Source organism: Saccostrea cucullata, unplaced genomic scaffold (genome assembly GCF_032062105.1).
Source record: "Saccostrea cucullata isolate Sc308-1 unplaced genomic scaffold, CSIRO_AGI_Scuc_v1 ctg1180, whole genome shotgun sequence".
In the NCBI taxonomy this organism is placed as follows: Eukaryota; Metazoa; Mollusca; class Bivalvia; order Ostreida; family Ostreidae; genus Saccostrea; species Saccostrea cuccullata.
In genome coordinates this window covers 26,698-46,169 of record NW_026925867.1, presented here as the reverse complement: position 1 = coordinate 46,169, position 19,472 = coordinate 26,698, and the positions used below count along the sequence as shown (strand labels likewise).

General features: G+C 31.0%; 1 protein-coding gene across 1 annotated transcript; it reads left to right on the top strand.

Annotated features, from left to right (window-relative positions):
* Positions 1-13,637: 13,637 nt before the first annotated feature.
* LOC134269927 (heat shock 70 kDa protein 12B-like) lies at positions 13,638-16,907 on the top strand. Its single transcript, XM_062752106.1, has 3 exons — positions 13,638-13,838; positions 15,590-15,746; positions 16,013-16,907. Exons 1-3 carry the CDS (start codon positions 13,662-13,664, stop codon positions 16,651-16,653), a joined length of 975 nt encoding a protein of 324 aa, XP_062608090.1. The 5' UTR covers positions 13,638-13,661; the 3' UTR covers positions 16,654-16,907.
* The last annotated feature ends 2,565 nt before the right edge of the window (positions 16,908-19,472 follow it).

Here is a 19,472-nt window from a genome sequence, read left to right as displayed (position 1 = left end):
TTAAATTATAGAAAAAAAATAAATAAAAAATATGCAAAGTTATTTATGGCCCTTCATACCAAATGTCATAAAACACTAAGGGAGAAATTAAAAAGAAAGGGACTTGGATAACGATTTAATTTATAACTTAGAATTGCCGTGTTTTATCATAATGAGTTGAGATTAACATGCTGTATAACTATATTCTTTTTCGTTTAGATAATTTTCCGGATGTGAAGAAGATATTGATTCAATTGTTTTAAAATTCATTTTAACCATCTGATTTTTTTAGACGAACACTCTGAAACCGGAATTTTAGCTTCAGAAGATCCATATGCACCATTTCTACCGAAACAAAGTAAATAATGAAATTTTATTACATTACTTTTCGTTTCATTATTCGAAATCTGTTTTACCTTTTACGTGTTTTTTTTTACTCATTAGAGAGGCTGAGATCTTAACCTTGTACTCGTATTTGTACTTGTGCATATATGACACACACGTACACGTTTTTTTGTAATTTGTCTGTTGAGATTTGTATGACGTGTAACATGTACGTGTTCACTACATGTACGATTGGTGTCTATGTTTCAACTATTTAAAAAACTTGGACGTCAGTTTCAGTGCAGTTAGAAATCGAAAATTGATTAAAATAAATGCTCATGAAACTACCATCCAAAATAATATTTAACAACTATACATTTTACACATAAATTGACCGATTATTATTATTATTTAAGCTACAAGTTTTCACTAAAGTAAATGGATGCCATTCTATCAGGTCTAAAAGCGTGTGGAAACGTTGTCAGTTCTAAATTTGATGACGTAGTACGTGAGGAATTTAGCGAATTCCCCTAATAGACGTATGCGACCACGTACACCTGAGAAATCTCAACATCTCTATTGGTATTTCACATACTGAATATTTTTCAGTAAAGAATGATACATTAAAATTGAAAAAAGCACGATTAAAGTGAAAGTATTCCTTTTTTGCATTAAATATGATCTCTAAAATGATTTTTTAAAGAATGCAAAATATTTGTATGCAAGTCTTAATTTACCTCATAACCATACATCTACCTCACAATGCATCCATCCAGCCATTCATCTACAGGTGTATGTATTCATAAATTATACCATCCATCCATCCATTAACCATTATCCCTCAATCCGTCCAACTAACCCATCCCATCTATCCACTTTCTATTCTTCCCTATATCTATTTTTCAATCCATCCTTTCATCTTTATAGCTATCCATCCCATCCCACTAACACGATCCACCCGTCCATTATTTTCTCTATACATCTATTCATCTTTATGTTCAATAATCCATCCCTCTATCCGGCAATCCATTCATGGAATCATACATTTTCTATATTTTCTAAATTCATCTATCTATCCACAAATCCTTCAACCATCCACCCATTCTGCTTTTATACATACCTCTTTCCTTTTGTCGATACATCAATTAATCCAACAGGCATCCCATCTCTCCTCCCATTTATTTATCTTTACATCTTTCGATCCAACCATGCAACAATACATCCATATGTATATATTTCATTTTCATGCTTTCAGGGAAGAGATATATAGCCTCTATAGAAATAAGTGAGTCTTACTTTTGTTGGGCAGTCCAAGATAAAGACGATAAGAAACGTGCCAATGTTTATGACAAGAAAGACTACCCAACCTGGAAACAGCCAACATCAATATGTATAATGGATAACCAAGAGTACTTCGGCTATGAAGCTTTAAAGAAATTCATAAAGTTAAAAAGTTGTACTTTTTTCCACAAAATGGAAAAAATTACCGAAGAGGTAAACAAATCAATTTCCTACAATCAAAGAAAAATTATTATTGAAAAAATTATTATTTTATTTAATAGGCAAAATGAAATTCATTTAATATATATTATATAATATTAGATTTTTATTTGATTTTCTGCATTTTTGAAAGATGTACTCATACAAAAGTATATTAAATATAACTTTCTATCAACAAACTTCTATTTGTGTAAGTTCAGAAAACACAAGCATGTTCCAGTCCTGCTGAAATGAATCATAATTAAATCCAATCATATATGAGTTAGTACTGAGTATTAAGTTTTTTTTCTAAAAGGTGGTTGATATCGTTTCTCAGAAAGTCGAAGATTTGGGCCTAAGTTAGTCCGACTAAGTTAATTATGCCAAAATTAAGAAAGACGTTCCTTTTGATATAAGCCATGTATGGCTTTTACTGACTTTTTACAATAAATAAATTAAGCTAACATAAGGTAGTGGCAAGGTGCTTACACAGGCTTGTAGAAACGATTTAAAAAGGTGTGTTTGTGCGGAGGAGAAGGAAAATCTACTATAGCAAAACTACCATATGTAGAAAAAAAATGGAGTGCCGGGACCCATGGCCCCCCCGCGTACTACCGACATGTATGAAATTTATTAGTTATGAAATAATAATATAACTTTTAAAATATGGATATGAGACCTTTGAAAATTTATCTGTTGTATTAAATTTATAATTTCAATCAATCACTTCTTCCTGAATTAGACTGACTGGCATTGAATTCGATACATGTATTTAAAGGTTATTCTTTGAACATATAGCATTACATTGATGTCGACATGATAATTTACACAGTCCATGTAGAAATACGCATATATAGCTCAAACCCTGTCACCTGATTTTCAATAAAGGTGTGCAAACGAGGGACTTTAGACTTAAATTGATATATTTCGTCAATTTATTTCAAAAGTAGATTTAACCCCAAAGTAAAAATGAAAGGAAGAAATTTGTAGGGATAGATGTAGAGAAAATTTCACAAGAAATGCACCTATAAAAATGTGAAACCCAAGGGCCGTAGCTCTCACCTTAAAAATTATAGATAATATTTTTTTTTCAAAAGTAAACTAAAAGATATTTCCTGCAGATACCCGAAAAAAACGTGCATTAAACTTTTCACTTGCTTATATTTTTCTGAAAGTTTAATATCCAAGGAATGATTAAAAGACATGAAAAGTGTATGTAACTGTTCATCTATTAAGAGAGATTCAACCCCTTAAATATAGACCAAAATAAGACATGGAAAATTTCATTTGAAAAAGCTATTTGACCATAAAATACCTCATAAACTTATAAATACAATCAATTTAAACTTAATTTGGCTTAAGGGGAGACAGGACACATGTCACATGACTAAAAAGACATATTACGTCATAATCGGTGATGATATGCATGTTAAACGTTGTTAAAATCAACAGTTCTTGTGTAATTTCATTCTAAATTCAAAAATTGTTTTTTAAACATTTAATTTTAGAAATTATTATTATTAAAATTTTCGAAGATCTTGCCTTGATTGAGATATTGTGAAGTCGCCCAATCCACACATTTGTTTCTCTTTACCCTGCAGTCTGACGTCAGTGACGTCATAGACGTAGTGTTTGAATTCTCAGTGCAGCGAGATCAAGTACACACACCCGTCATGATCAGTTTTATTTCGTAATAAACAGGTCACAGTCAATGTATCGTGATAAATTTCTGAAGTACATTTTTTTAAATTAATATTTTTTCGTGTTTATAGTAGCAGGGATTCTCTCTATTTAGATAATTTTGAATGTTTTATGTTTTCGTTTGACGTCACAATTGATTTCCCGCACTCGGAAAATACGAACGTGAAGCGTTTTTATCACGCTTACGTCTAATTCAACGATGTCCTATGCGATATTGAGGTAAGCTTCACCCTGTGATATTTATGCAGTAAATAACTACGACGAAGGACTGACAGTCAATCGTAAATTTAAAAATATTTATTGACAGATTTTTTTCCAAATGAGGTTTTTGTCGTTGAAGCTGCCTTGAAAAATGCAGAAATTATCCCACCTAAATACTATATTAAATTAAAACAATTGCTTTCAGATAATTTAAACACTATGAATATTCTGAAATATTTGATTATATAGTGTTATCTATCATATTTTTTGTTTGTGCGTAAAAATTCGCATTATGGACTCCGTTATGGGCCCGTAAACATGAAGTATCTAAACTCCATACAAACTCTAAACAGGGCGGTATTTGTGGAGAGATATCTTTTAAATAAGTAAAGAAATCCCATGACGGGACCTTTTTAAAATGTTAAGTACATATTAAATTAGTAATATAAAAAATACGAAAAAAATTCACTGACAGGAATTTTTTCAGCGAAAGGTCCTATTCCTCCTTAAATTTACTTGAAATTATTGCAAAGTTGATTAAGAACAAATAAATACCAATAAGATAACGTTTACCCAAAAATGATGTTCACCGGTGTCAAATTTAGGCATTTTTTTCCCTATAAAATTGTTCGAAAAACCAGAGAGAAACATATTTCTACGATTAAACTTTTTGAGAAAATTGTTGAATAGTTTCCTTAGGTAACAGGTTCTTTTGCTAGCATTAAAAGTAGGGGCTAGTGTGCATGTACATATAAGAATGTTTTGATTTTTTTATACCCCATCCCCTATTTCTTTTTCAGCATTTAAGAAAATAAATCAAGACTTTAAGGCCTCAAAGTATGCGTTCTTATTCACCAAATATTCAAAATTAGTGTGATAACTTTAGGTAATAATTGCAATTCTGCTAGGAAAAGCTTTTATGAACAAAAAGTAATGATCATTTAACTAATAAAACTTCTTAGTTGTTTGTCCTCTCTTTCTCTTACCCTTTGACTTCCGGATTGGGTCCTGCTTTTTGGTGTTGGATAGTGGCTTCCCTGGGATTAGTCAAATCCAGTTCCACTTTCTCACCGTGACTTGCATGGTTTTTTTTCCATCTGATTTTAGTGGTTCTAAAACCCTGCTCTCTTCTAAAGTTCTTTACTTGTGATTCTTGTGAAAACAAGACCCACGTACCTGTAAAAATTAATTTCAGAAAACTAGATTATAATTACTTGTAATATCATTGTTCAAGAAATTTAAAATCATTATTTTGTCTATCTGATTTTTTTATGAACCCAAGCCTGTAGTATAGAATCAAATAATTTTTACATGTTCTACGATGTTTCAGAAATATTCTGATTTTTTACCCTCTTAGGCCGCCAAGTAATGAAGCGATCTAGGTTTTTATCGAATGTAAACAGCTAAAAATTATGTTATTGCGTGGACCCTGAGGTCCACGCATTAAATACATGTATATAAGCGAGTTTAAACCGAATGCCATGGGTATACGTCAGGAAATGCATGTACGAGAATGCTAGAGAATTCGCTCATAAGACAACTTGCCCGTAGGATAATTCGCCCTATTTGAATTAGAATATGCCATTCATTAGTAAATCTTGCTTTAAATCTTCATATTGATTTATTCATTGGTGCATCCGAATTTCTTCTTTATCACCCATTCTCAATATAAGGGCACATATGCCTGATTTTTAAAAAAAATGGAGTTCAAGATAACAATTTTTCTATCAATTACCTTTGAAAGAAAGTATCTGAAGATTTTGTAACAAGTTTGTTTTCTTTTCATCAAATTTTAATACATGGAATAATGACAAGACGTTAAAGTAAGGGATGATTTTATTCAGAAATGTAGCTGGAAATGTACGTTACTCTTTCTGCAATGTCCAAAAAGGTCTACAGAAAAAATGTAGTCATTAAAAATCACAATTGGAATATCCCATCTTAACACCAGCACATCCTACCAACTCTGTCAGCAATATATTCTCTCGGCATACGAACGTGCGTTTGATTTTTCCTTTCAAAAAACACAGGTTACTTTTTGATCTAAATGTATACAAACATTTTTTTTAATAACATATGCTTTAAATTCTTCTCTCTGTTTTGTCTATAGATACTGGAACTTAACATGTACATGTAGTAAATTTCTATTTTGTAGTTATCTTTTTTTAACATATATCCATGTCGATTTAGAAAACTACGTAAATATAACGTACATTTCATGATCTATTTCTGTTTGATAAAAAGCTTAAAATTCATCTAAAAATTCATCGTTCTGTTTCTGTGTATTCCAAAATAGATTCTCTATGTAATCACATTGTGTTATATGTCACACTCATCACTATAAAGACACGATTGTCTCAGAATATGAGTAGGTAACGTACATTTCAAACTTGTAATAATATGTAAGTAAATATTGAAAAAAAGCTATTACTGACATACAAATCATTTCAATGAAGCGTTTTAACGCAGTAATAAGAAATCATAATGTAACAAACGAGGTTAGTTGTCATCAACTACATGAATGTCATGTCACTTCGGTAACATTCATTTCACATACTATTGGGGAGTCAACTCCACCTCAGTTCAACCATTCTTTTGTGCTGTTTCGCTGAAACTGACACCGTAGCCTAGTTACTTCTACCTGTGTGCAAGGGTACAGACAAAAACAAATAAGAGAAAGACATATTTTGCTATGATCCGACAAATGTCGTGTCTGGCCATTGAAATTTAATTTAAATGATCAAAATCTATTCCGAATATATCCATCCACAGTCTTGTTAACAATTTCATTTAGTATGCTGCAACATCGTTTGTCAAACACACAAACATACGCGTGATTTTCAGCGGATCTGGAAAAATATAACTTAAAATGCAATGATTCAAACAAAACTGAGTATTGTGTGCCTTTCAGTATTTGAAATGTACGTAACCGTCTTGTGTTTAGGTTTTTCTAAAAAAGTTTTTTTATTTTTTACCAATTATAAGCCTATGCATACCTTGTCTTAAATTATCAACAACAATTAAATGAATATGGGCGAAAATTCGCATATTAAAAGTAAACAAACAGCAAAAAGTTTGCCAAGGATGAATTTAAGACGCTTAGAAATAAATTTTCTAGCACGTGGTAGCAGTCTACCACATTTAAGGATTGGGGGTGCATTTAGATGGCTTTATGTGGTCAGTTGTCACATGGATTGTAACGATAATTTTGTTTCGCTCGTGTAAACGCAATTCGTTGACTAAATTAAAAAAAATGTCAGTCAGAAATACGCAAAATGTACGTTACCATAGGTAACGTACATTTCAAATATCAAAATCAATTCTCTTCCACAAGCGTACGTTACACACACAATATATTGATACTGTTTGAACTTGCATATCATAAGAAATGCATCATACAGGTTTCGTATTCAGAAAGATATACACAGGTATCAAAATTATATTACATATAAATGACCGTAATATAAATTTTTTCCTCAGCAGAAATATTTCTTTTCATTAATTTTGAGATTTAGCCGACCTCCAACCTTTGAAACTTTCCTTTGTGTACACATTTGAGTGTGTGAAAGTATGAGAATACGTGAAAATTCGAGCGAGATTCACTTAATTCGAATTTCATGGTAACGTACATTTCAGTCACGTACATTTCGAATGACCACTTTTCATGTAAAAAATGATTTTTAATTGTGTTAAGCAAAACGTCTTTGCCAGTTTACAGGGTACAAGGGGTTGCTTACTCAGAGTCGTCTCATATTTTCTACTTAATATATATTCTTAACGGAAGAAAATAGTGTAACGTACATTTCTTTCTTATCTCTACGATTGAAAATGTCTTTCATTCAGTGAAGATATTTATAAAAGTTGCTCAAATTGTTCAATTTCATGTTACATCATCTAAGTATGAGTAAATAATCTTTTGAAATTTCAAATCTAGCCCATTAATAAATAAAGGAGAAAAAAACTATCAGGTGTATAATCTTTGTGTTTGCTTGTAATGTGGTTGAAATAGAATTAAGCGACAGGGACATTGCACAATAAAAATGATTTATTACTACAAAGAAATGTATTTATTGTTATAAAAAAAAATATATATGATACAAGGTTTAACTTATCAGAGAATTTTTACTTGAGAATCAAAACTGCATATTACACAGAGGGGATTCAGCATAAAATTTGCCTCGGCGACAGTAACGTACATTTCAAATACTCTACTATATTTGAATTTGGAACTTCTTAAATACCCTTTCAGTTCGATAATTATATGAATTCTTATTCATTGTAATATGACTATTTATAATGTTGATTTGAAAATTACATCGGTGGTATTTCTTCTAAATGAAAATGAGGCGACATTATTTGAGCCCTTATATTGAGAATGGGTGTATATATATACTTTTATAAACAAACAAACCGTTGCTTCTTTGGCACATGCATTTTAAAAAGTAGGGAGTACTTAATTGCCGAAAAAAAAAAACCATTCAACGAATAGTTCTAGGTTTTAAAAGATAGAACATATCTTCACCGGCATTTTTTGTGCAAAATAATTTGATATATAACAATCCTAAAACAGCTTGATACACGTCTGTAGCAACGGTTATCCATGTGGAGGAGGGGAGGGGGACTCTGAAAAAAAAGCGTACTACAGAGTTATGCTACATGTGTACCATCAGATCTATTTTTTCAATAATAGACATCTTCTGTATAAATCAAGAAGAGATGTCAAGTCTCAGCCTTTAAGGGTTATACGTGTTATATGTACCCAAAATAGCCCGATCTTTTTAAATGACAAAATTATAGGCCAATCGCAGATAAAATTTAACAATTTTGCTATAAAAGTACTATCAGTCAAAGTAGGCAGATTATTGTAGAAAATGTAAACGAACCTAAATGGATATTCACTAAACCTATAATTTTTTAAAACTGAATTTCGGTTAGAAACACATGCATATGTATGGCACGCCAAATTCACTAAAATGAGATAAACCTAGTTTCACAATTGATATACTAGGTTTATTGACTGTAAACTATAGTTTACAAACCGTAAACTATAGTTAACGATTCGTTAAGTATAGTTTTCATCTGTAAAACTATATTTAACGGTCGTTAACTATAGTTTACGAATGCTAATCTAAGTTTATCTGACTGAATAAAGCGTTAACAATAGATTTTGTTGATAAACATAGATTCACGTTTGTAAACTATAGTTTACAACCGTAAACTAAGGTTAAGAGTTGTTAATCATAGTTTCACAAATTGTGAAATTATATTTATCAGATCGTTAACTATAGTTAACGGTTTGTAAACTATAGTTTACAAATTGTGAATCTGTATTTATCAGATAATCTATGTTTTGCAATCGCAAATGATTGTTTTCGGTGTTAAGTATAGTTTACGGTTGTGAAACATAGATTATCGCGTTAACTATGGTTTACAGATGTGAAATATAGATTAACGTTGTTAACTATAGTTTACAGTCCGTAAACTATAGTTTACAACTGATAAACCTAGTTTATCGATTGTGAAACTATGATTATCTCATTTTTGTTAATTTGGCGTGCTATACATATGGTCCACGTATTGTAGTCCTTTTTTAAAGGACAACAACCTTTTTAATTTTTTTCGTAGGGTATGTCTATAAATTTGGGATAGCTATTCTGCATTTACAATATCAATGGAAATTTATCATTTACTACGAGCTAAAGTTGCAACAAAAAAGACAATACGAATGCTGTCGTCTGAACGCACCCCTTTAACAGCTGCCTGATGTTACGGACATGTAACATGTTTGCTGTGTTTGAATTTGCATGTGACAGCTAGTATACTATGTTATTGGAAAATTTTGTATCGATAATGGATAAACATTTCTATTTCAGTAAGTTTAAAAGCATTGGAAACCTACATTTTCGCTTTTCTACTGCTATTGGAACGTCGTCAACACACTTCGACATGGTTGGGGACCGCTTTCGAGAATGTACATGTACATGTAGGCCTAATTGGGATATCGGCGATTTGTTATGTTTTAAAATTTCTGGCGGTTGGGTCTTTTAACGGAGTGCCCTTCGACATTCCTGTAGCTTTGAAATGGGCGATCCCGTCTTCTTCCCCTTTCGATTCCAATTGTTATTCTGACGTCGACTTTCTTAGGCCTATGTCGAACACGTCTTGGTCATTTATACAACATTGAAATATTTTTATTTATAAATATATAAAGTTAAACATGTAAATCATTAAAACTAATACTATAAAAAACTTTTTTGTAAACAATGAACTGCGTATAAGTCAAATTTAAAAGCTGTCGACTCCATATTGTTTATCGTTGCGATGCCGACGATGTGAATGATGTTAACAAGAAAACTCAGAATGCACCTGAAATCAATGTCGACTCTTAATTATTAGCCCAACATGTAATGTCAACGATGTGAACAAAAAAATCAACATAAGACAACATAAGTAAAAAAAGAGACAACATAAGGCAAAGTTGGAGCAATGTCAACTCGATAACGTTCAATGTTGCGATTTTGACGATGTGAACGATATTAGCAAGAAAATAGAATTGAATGTTGAATTAATATTAACTCAATATCGCCCACTCAATAGGATGTCCACTCGACAACGTTTAAAACTGCAATAAAGATTAACAAAGATATTGTCCAACATTATTATAAAGACAGTGTAATCAGAATGAGAGAGTGTAATATTACAAGATGTTACCCCATTCATTCGACGAAACTTTGCTTATGTGTGCAAATTTACATATGAGTAAATATACACATTTTAGTAAAAGTTAATTTTCTATGCGTTCAGACGAGATTTATGTACTGTAAGTAAATCCTTATACATGTATTTTCATATAAAATAAGGTGATCCACAAATTCAGAATTGTAAAATCTTATAGAAAAAGGTCATTTTCTTACTATTTGGGTATAAGACTTTTGAATGTTCCTCAAAGAAAGAAGGGAGAAATCCGATCCATATATTTTTGATATGGAAAAAAGCAAACTTTTAGGAAAAAAAGGGAAAATTAGTTGAAATCATTCTTTAAAATTGGAAAATGCGTTGGCCTCGGTCCTTAAGACTATAGAAGAGCCGTTGAGAGTTTAGAAAAGATGGCTGTTGTCATCTATTGTATGGCGTCTTCAGCAGAGTAAAGTACGACTCGAAATCTTATTGGTGTTTGTAAATCAACAGTATATCAAGTTTGCGAGGTCATTATGAAGTTTATGCTGGAATATTTTATGTTTTTTTTTTCAGGAGAATAAAATGGGTTTTTTTAAAAATTCAAACAAAACAAATATGTGAATGGGAAATAAACATGAATCCCCTAGAAATGCATGGTGGGACCAGGTGCCAAGGATCGAGAATACTTAAAAATGCTTAATTTCAACATGCTTGTTGAAATTCCTGTAGCATGAATTTATATGTCCGTAGCTTGTCTTGGTGTAAAAACAAAGAAAGGTAGAAGAAAGTCAAACTAAAATGGTACCGGGCGATTGATGTAATGCCTATACCTATCACAGGTCCGGAGCATTTCCATGAAGACAGCTAGAATAGTAAGGGTTTACTTATTGATCCTTCAGGGCACATGTTTGCGTGATCACTGTTATATTTTTATAATTTAGAAGCATAAACATGGGTTTGCCAGAAAGGGTTCAAATGCGCACGTTTTTGTAAATTCAAATTTATCTTAGAGGAGAATGGAGATATAGTGTGGATCCTTGTTATCAGGGTTGAAAAAACCATTTGTGGAAAGAACTATGCTATAACAACCCGGCGTATCCTTTGAAGACTTTAAAGCAGTACCCTTACAAACTCGAATTACTTTCAGCCGTCTTTGAGGTACAGCAAAGATGACCATTAAAATAAAAAAAAATCCATTTTTTATGTTTTGCATTTTACCCTATCAAAAAACAACTATAGTAAACTATAGTTAACTATAATTTACTATAGTTAACTATAGTACCAAAGTTGTAACTTTGGAACTTTGATTTACTATGGTGAAAACTTTGGAACTTTGATTTACTATAGTGAAAACTTTGGAATTTTGGTTTACTATGGTGAAAACTTTGGAACTTTGATTTACAATGGTGAAAACTTTGGAACTTTGATTTACTATAGTGAAAACTTTGGAACTTTGATTTTCTATAGTGAAAACTTTGGAACTTTGATTTACTATGGTGAAAACTTTAGAACGTTGATTTACTATAGTGAAAACTTTGGAACTTTGATTTCCTACAGTGAAAACTTTGGAACTTTGATTTACTATAGTGAAAACTTTGGAACTTTGATTTACTATGGTGAAAACTTTGGAACTTTGATTTACTATAGTGAAAACTTTGGAACTTTGATTTCCTACAGTGAAAACTTTGGAACTTTGATATGCTATAGTGAAAACGTTGGAACTTTGATTTACTGTAGTAAAAACTTTGGAACTTTAAGCACTTTAAACCCATGGGATTATGGTATTGCTTCCCATTCTGTACATTTTATACATTTCAAGGTTAAGATTCATGAAAGCTTCAGAATTTATTTTTTTCAGAAACCCGAATTGTCTCGTAAATAGAACAAAGTACAAGAAATGGTTTTAATGTAAAAATTGTCTCTTGCACCGATAAATAAGCAGTATTTATTTAAATTTGTTTAATTTTAATTTGCGCAGATAGAACGTAATTTAAATTTATGGAGAAAAAAATTACTAGAAGATAAAATTGAGTCGTTTAAAATCAAAATATTTGCTTCAGTTACATCAGTCATCATGTTTTTTTTTCTAATATTAAATAACAGATTGCATTTAAATTAACCACTTTTCATATTCAAATTAAGATGAACAATAAAAATCAGCCTAAATAAACCCAATATAATCTCCCTTAAAAATTTTTAATAATTAAAAAAAAAAAACTTTATTAAAATATATATATTGTTAAAGTAATTACGAAAAAACATTGGAACTTTGATTTATTATAGTAAACACTTTGGAACTTTGATTTACTATGTTGAAAACTTTGGAATTTTGATTTACTATAATAAAAACTTTGGAATTTTGATTTACTATGGTAAAAACTTTGGAACTTTGATTTACTATAGTAAAAACTTTGGAACTTTGATTTACAATGGTGAAAACTTTGGAACTTTCATTTACTATGGTGGAAACTTTGGAACTTTGATTTACTATAGTAAACTATAGTTAACTATAGTTTACTATAGTTTACTATAGTATTTTTTTGTTAGGGTATAGCCACCATGTTAATAGACTGATGTTAAATAGACAATAATACATGAACAACAGAAACAGCACTAAAAATGGAGATTTGTGCAATAAACAAAACAAAATACATACATAAGTAAATTTGCTGCGAGTTCATACGACAAAATTTACGCACATGAACTAATAATGTGCGACAACATGTATGCAAAAGTTAATTTGCACCTAGTCCTGACCAGGTTTAAATTTACTCAACTGTGCAGAATTTACATGTGCGCAAATCAGTTCATAAGACCAACATTGCACATATGAGTAAAATATACCGAGGGTATACAAATCACATGGTATGAATGGGGTATTATATTAGTGTTATTTAACATTAGGGAGTTTAAAAAAGTTACATTAATAATGCTACTTGAATGAGGAGCAATGTGTAATCTGTTATGAATTAAGAGTTATAAATATATATATACATAGGTGTCGACAACATCGATAGAAAATCGTGCATTAGACATACATCAAGCCTTTTAACAAGTCAGCAAGATTTCGTATAATACAAGACAAAAAATATGTTGTATTGAGCGCGTCTTCAACGAATGAATAAGTCTTGGGAATTGTGCGTTGTCTTTTTTCATGTAGTGTTAGAAAACTATTGGAGAATTTAATCTTCTGAAATACTTGAATTAATATACATATCTTTATCTTTATTATTGGAACATTACTTTTTGTACTTTTTTTTACCTCTCAGGAAAATGAAACTACATTGACCAAAATCGAAATGTATACCAAAATACTGAATTTTATTGTTGGAAGAATTAAAAGACAGGCAAACTTTGCACCGGGAGGGGCTGCAGCAGAAGAACACACAATAGAATATGTTATCGCCACTCCTACCCATTGGAAAGGAACACAATTATTGAATGATTTTGAAGAGGCTCTTCAGAAGACAAAAGAGGTAAATTTCTTTACAAGGCTTAAAATATATACACAAAAAACGCTACTTAGAAAACAATCCTCAAATACAATGCTTTGAGTAATTTTATTTGTAGAGTGCTGAACAACTCATACGAGTAAAATTGGACTCAAATGTAGTTTTTTCATTAGAATGAAATTTTATGCTCATTAAAAATATTGTTTCTGCCAGCCACAAACCCAGATAGCAGAATGTTTTGGACCCTTGTTGGGCCAACAATACTCCTTATGTTAAACCACTGTATGCATTCAACATTGGGCCATCGGTATTTGCTTATCGGCCCTTAATCAAACCAACTTGCTGGCTTATTTTTGGGCCAATATAATAGTTAATATTGGGCCACTGTTGGGCCAATGTATTCTTTCAATACTGGTCAAACGTAATTTTTGTACACTTGGGCTATTGTAAGCAATTAATTTAGGGCCAACGTTAATTTGCTCATTGGCTCTTAATCAGACCAACTTGTTGGCTTATTGTTGGACCAACGAACGGATATATTGAGCCATTGTTGGGACACTTATTCTTTCAATATAAGGCAAACATCAGTTTTGGGCCAACGTTGGTTTGTATCTTATTGGCTCTCAATCAGGACAACTCATTTGCTCTTCACTGGTTGGCTATTTGTCCTCAAAATTGAATAACAAACTTTATATAATAAATTTATACTAGTTTTGCAGCACAGTTTAATGGTATAAGCCCTTTAATACTACATGTATATATGCTAGATGCTAGATTAATAGTTTAATAGATATATTAACAATATCTCATTGAATTACCATCAAATATTGCATTGTAAGTAGCTCTACATTAATTTTAAAAAACCGAGGTAAAAGAAATCAAAATATAAAATGAAATTATAACATACTACTGTATACAGGGTTATTTTCGCCCCGTGTTATTTTCGCCCTTTCACATCTGAGAACAAGTTTACCCCGTTTTAAATTCGCCGAAAAGGATTTTGGTTTATGATATTATACAATTTACTTTGAATTCGCCCCGTTTTAAGTTCGCCCACTTTAGGCATGGGTGAAAGGGGCGAAAATTAAACGGGGGCGAAAATTTCCCTTTATACAGTATTATTTTATTGCTCAGTGCATGAAGAAAACATTTATATAAGCTGTATTTTTTACAATTTTATTTAGCTATTAAAATGTTTAATTTTGAGAAATATTCATGTACTTTAGACCTTTATGGTCAATTATTTAAGAAATAAACAACGTTATTTAGTGAACATGGCGTTATGAATAGCAATTGCTCTGCTGGCATATTCCATGATGCGCGCTTTTTTATTTCAAGTCATAGATTTATTTAATACAAATGGATTGTAAAGTGCTTTGCTGAAATGACGTTTTACACGTACTGGTACACGTTCAATTTGTTAAAAAGAACACCAGGATAGTTACGCGTACGAGTAAAATCACTTCTAGGTTTACTCGTACAAGTAGACGTACACGTTCGAATGCTTAACCTCTCTATTTTGAGCAAAACTGACTGCGCTTTATAATTTGTTAGTAAAAGTTTAGCAAATTTTGCGTATTTTTCTTTTTCTGAAAATTCGAATGGTTTGTGACGTCATAAAAACAAAAAATGTCAATTACCTACTTTGAAACTAATTTTTTTGTTAATTTAGTTTTTTTTTCATTCCATATATATAATTAAGCACATTCCAAGTATTTTTGTAAATGAGACTTTTCTTGGGCCAAAAAATGCAATATGGTTCTTTTTCAATTAAGATAGAACATGCCAAATCCAAGGTTATTGTTACCAAAGCTGAGATGGTGTCACCTTTCTTGCATGAATTGAAGGCGGATGTATTATGTCAGAACTTTAATGTAGACCATTTATCATTTGAGGAGAATACAAAGTATGCAATTCTAGATATAGGCACAAGTAAGTATAAAATACATTATATGTACATGTACATGTAAAGATCTCAAGCTATGGCAGATATATGCAAGAGTCGCATTTTTAATTAAGAAGAACATTCCCCGAGCATCCCAATAAAGCAATTGATCATTATTGATTGTGTGCAATATGATTTCCTATGATTATTAAGAGTGTTAATTACAACCAATAACTTTAAAAATATAGAATCAAGTGATGGAAATCGTTGATGAATGAAAATAAATAATATATAATTGTATTTAATATTTTAGCTGCGTGTGAACTGACTATTCTTACTTCAAAGAAAGATGCAAAAGACCAAGCAGGTGAACCAATTAGAACTCCATGGTCCAAAACTGTAGAAAATCTTTTTCTTGAAATGCTGGATTCTATGTTTGGAGCTACTGTAATGAACAAATTTAAAACAGATAAAGCGGGGGTACTAGAACTTCTCCTGTCATTTGAAAAGATCAAGACAAGCAAAGATATTTTTAAATTAAATGCGAAACCAGAACCATTGCCAATGCCTTGTGCACTACTAGATCAGTTATCGAATGAATTAATCAACACATATCTTAAGGCAGGGAATACGATTAGAGAAAAGAATAGCCATATTTCAGAAGAAGAAAAGAAGGATTATTTTCTATGCATCAGCCCCGAGCAAGTTCAGGAGCTCTTTGAACCTATGTTAAAAATCATTGAGGAAACTATCTATAAGCATTTTTCAAACGATCAAAACAGTGACATTAAATGCGTTTGTATAATTGGAGGATATGCCAATACAAAATTAGTACATAAAAAAGCTAGGAAGTGTTTTCCTGAGAGAACGGTTGTTATTCCAAAGGAAGCAGACATAGTCGTTGTCCAAGGCGCGGTGTATTATGGATACAAATATATAAACGATAAAAAATAAAGAACAGAAGAGAAAATCTCTGGAATATAAAATCCCAGAAAGACTTTAAAATTATTATGTCCTGTATATTCTTTATAACCTATACTGTAATATTAATAAAGAAAAATCATTCTTCTTAAAGAAAAACATGTTACGTGTAATATTATGCTAGAAAATATTACTTTCACAAAAATATATCAGTCCGTTATGGGAAATGTGTATAAAAATAATCATTATGTCATCTTTAAATCATATATGGTTGTTTTGGCAGAAAAGGCTAGTTTAAATAGTTTTTAAGCATTTAAGAGCAGTTTTATTGACTCTTGCATTTGGAAGATTGATTGATTGATTGACTGATGAATGTTTTACACCGAATGGGCAATATTTCAGCCATATATTGGCGATAAAAGAAAATGAAACATTTTTTTCTTTTTTGGAATAATGGACATGTTTCCTGGTATTTGTAATAAATATGGTAATAATGAACATTCTACAATCACGTGGTCGATTTACATCCGAACACTTTATAATTTTACATAGCATGTGTAGGTACATGTATAAAAATAAATCACATCATTGTAGAATTGCAATATTATTTTATTATGACAAATAATGTTTAAAATGAAAATGGAAATTGATTTTTTATTTTATATTGTGTACTACTTGTGTAACCATTTAATTCATTCATAAATTAAAATCTAAATTTCAATTATGAAGTGTACAGAATAAGGCAATCTGCCTTTAAAAATACTTTAAATTAGACATATTAAAGTTTCTTGAATAATGGATTCATATTTTGATGTAAGCCTGTGTGACGTACACAACCAAGGTTATACACTGTACAATAATTTGTTGTCCTATCCAATAACACGTAACAATAAAAAAATGAAATAAATATGAATACTTATACAAATCTCTTTATAGCGTACTAATTTTACAAATACATCCAGTTATTTGTACTTATACATTAAGAAATGATTATCTTTCCTTTTGTTTGATCGGTATAAAGGGGGGTTAATTTATTCGCATTTATAAAAGGCACAAAGCTCTGATACATTGATATTTCTATTTCATATTCGGATATTTACTATTTACTAGAAAATGCATTTGTGGTACATGTAACATTATGACTGTGTGGAAATATGCATGATGACGTTATGGTGTAATTGTTATTTTTTTATGTAGTAATATGTACCCTTATCATGAGCATCATCGTCGGATTTAATTAAATTTTTTAAAGTTTTTACGAATATTTCATGACTATATTGATTGGTGGCTTCTTATATTTGTGACTGAAACCCTGTCAATTGCGTGGATGCTAACTTACCAGATTCGGTATCATAACCAAAATCCATCTCTGATTGGTTTTCAATAGACGACTTAAAAACATTTTAGAAGGATATCCATGTTCGTATGATAAGTCAGGCGGAGGTAAAAGTTTTGCAACTGATTTTGATGAAGAAATATGAGAGACGATCAGAAAAAAGTGCAAGTAATGTTATTCCATAGATATTCTTCATAAAAGACTAAAACCGACGTCACACACGGGTAGATATATTCATTACCGATGTCTATCTAAAACGTCTTATCGTTTTATACACTATTTCAAAAGTTACATACAAAAAAAGAAGGGGTAGTCGTACACACTGACCATTTTCTCGATCCAGTGATATTAAATCTACAGTGAAGGCTGAAAAATACGATGGCCGATAACAGCTGCCACATCACAACTTAACTTACTGTCTTGTGTACATAAAAAATTGTACAATTTTGCACAGACAAAATGCACAAAAACCTTTGTTGATAAATGTACATGTACAAATTGACAAATTCTACTATGTACAATATGCTCAGAAACCTTTGCTGCTTTTTGTACAGAGAAATTGTCAAATTGACAAAAATGACACTTTCTAACAAAGAAACTTCTGATGGACATATTTATGTTGATTTTAAACTTTGATAAGATAATTGAGATCATGTGCGATTCCAAGCCGAAACTTGTGCATATAGGCAACACCCATCAGCCACCCAATTCTAAATTTATAGGACCCGACATAGTGTTGTGATTTTTCTTATTTCTCTTTCATTTTGACATCGTTTTGAATAAGCTATTGGTTATTGACATAATTGTTTGTTTTTTCAGCAGTGTGTTTTGGCGGTTTTATATCGTTATATTGATGTATTAAAAATCTAAATCACGGCCCCACCTTCATCAGGGATTCCTGCCGTAATTTCTATTGTGGCAAAATAGAATTTGTTAGCAAATCATTAATACTTTTATGCTTAGCATATGCAATCATTAGTTTTGTTTAAAAAAATGTTTACATGTTTCATATTTCAAGATTAATGACCAGTATTTTAATAATTTGGATTTCAGACCTTTGATTTAAGAAATGAATGTAATAATTTTTTCTTTGATCGCGTAGCGCATTGATGAAAAAGTTTTCCGTCCAAATTTTTCTTTGATACATCGATCAAAGAAAAAATTATTACATTCATTTCTTATCATTTAATTAAGATTTTAAATTAAGAAAATGAAAGTTTCTTTCACTTTCCTATTAGATTTATGCATCAAAAACGTTGCGCACGAATACATCATCATTACGTTAACGTTGCTGAAAATTCAAAATGGCTCTAACAATGCTAAAGAAAAACGTTCTCAAATATTGTCGTGTGATTACCAACAGTCTCCAAAATAATTTACAGTTCTTTAACACAAAAAACTTACCTGTTGTGTTATCCCTCTGTGTATATTTTCCCCGGTAAGTTATCTAATTTCGTAAATGTAAAGGGAAGCTACTCAAATATACCAATAGTTCTAGGTCACAGAAATTTTGGAT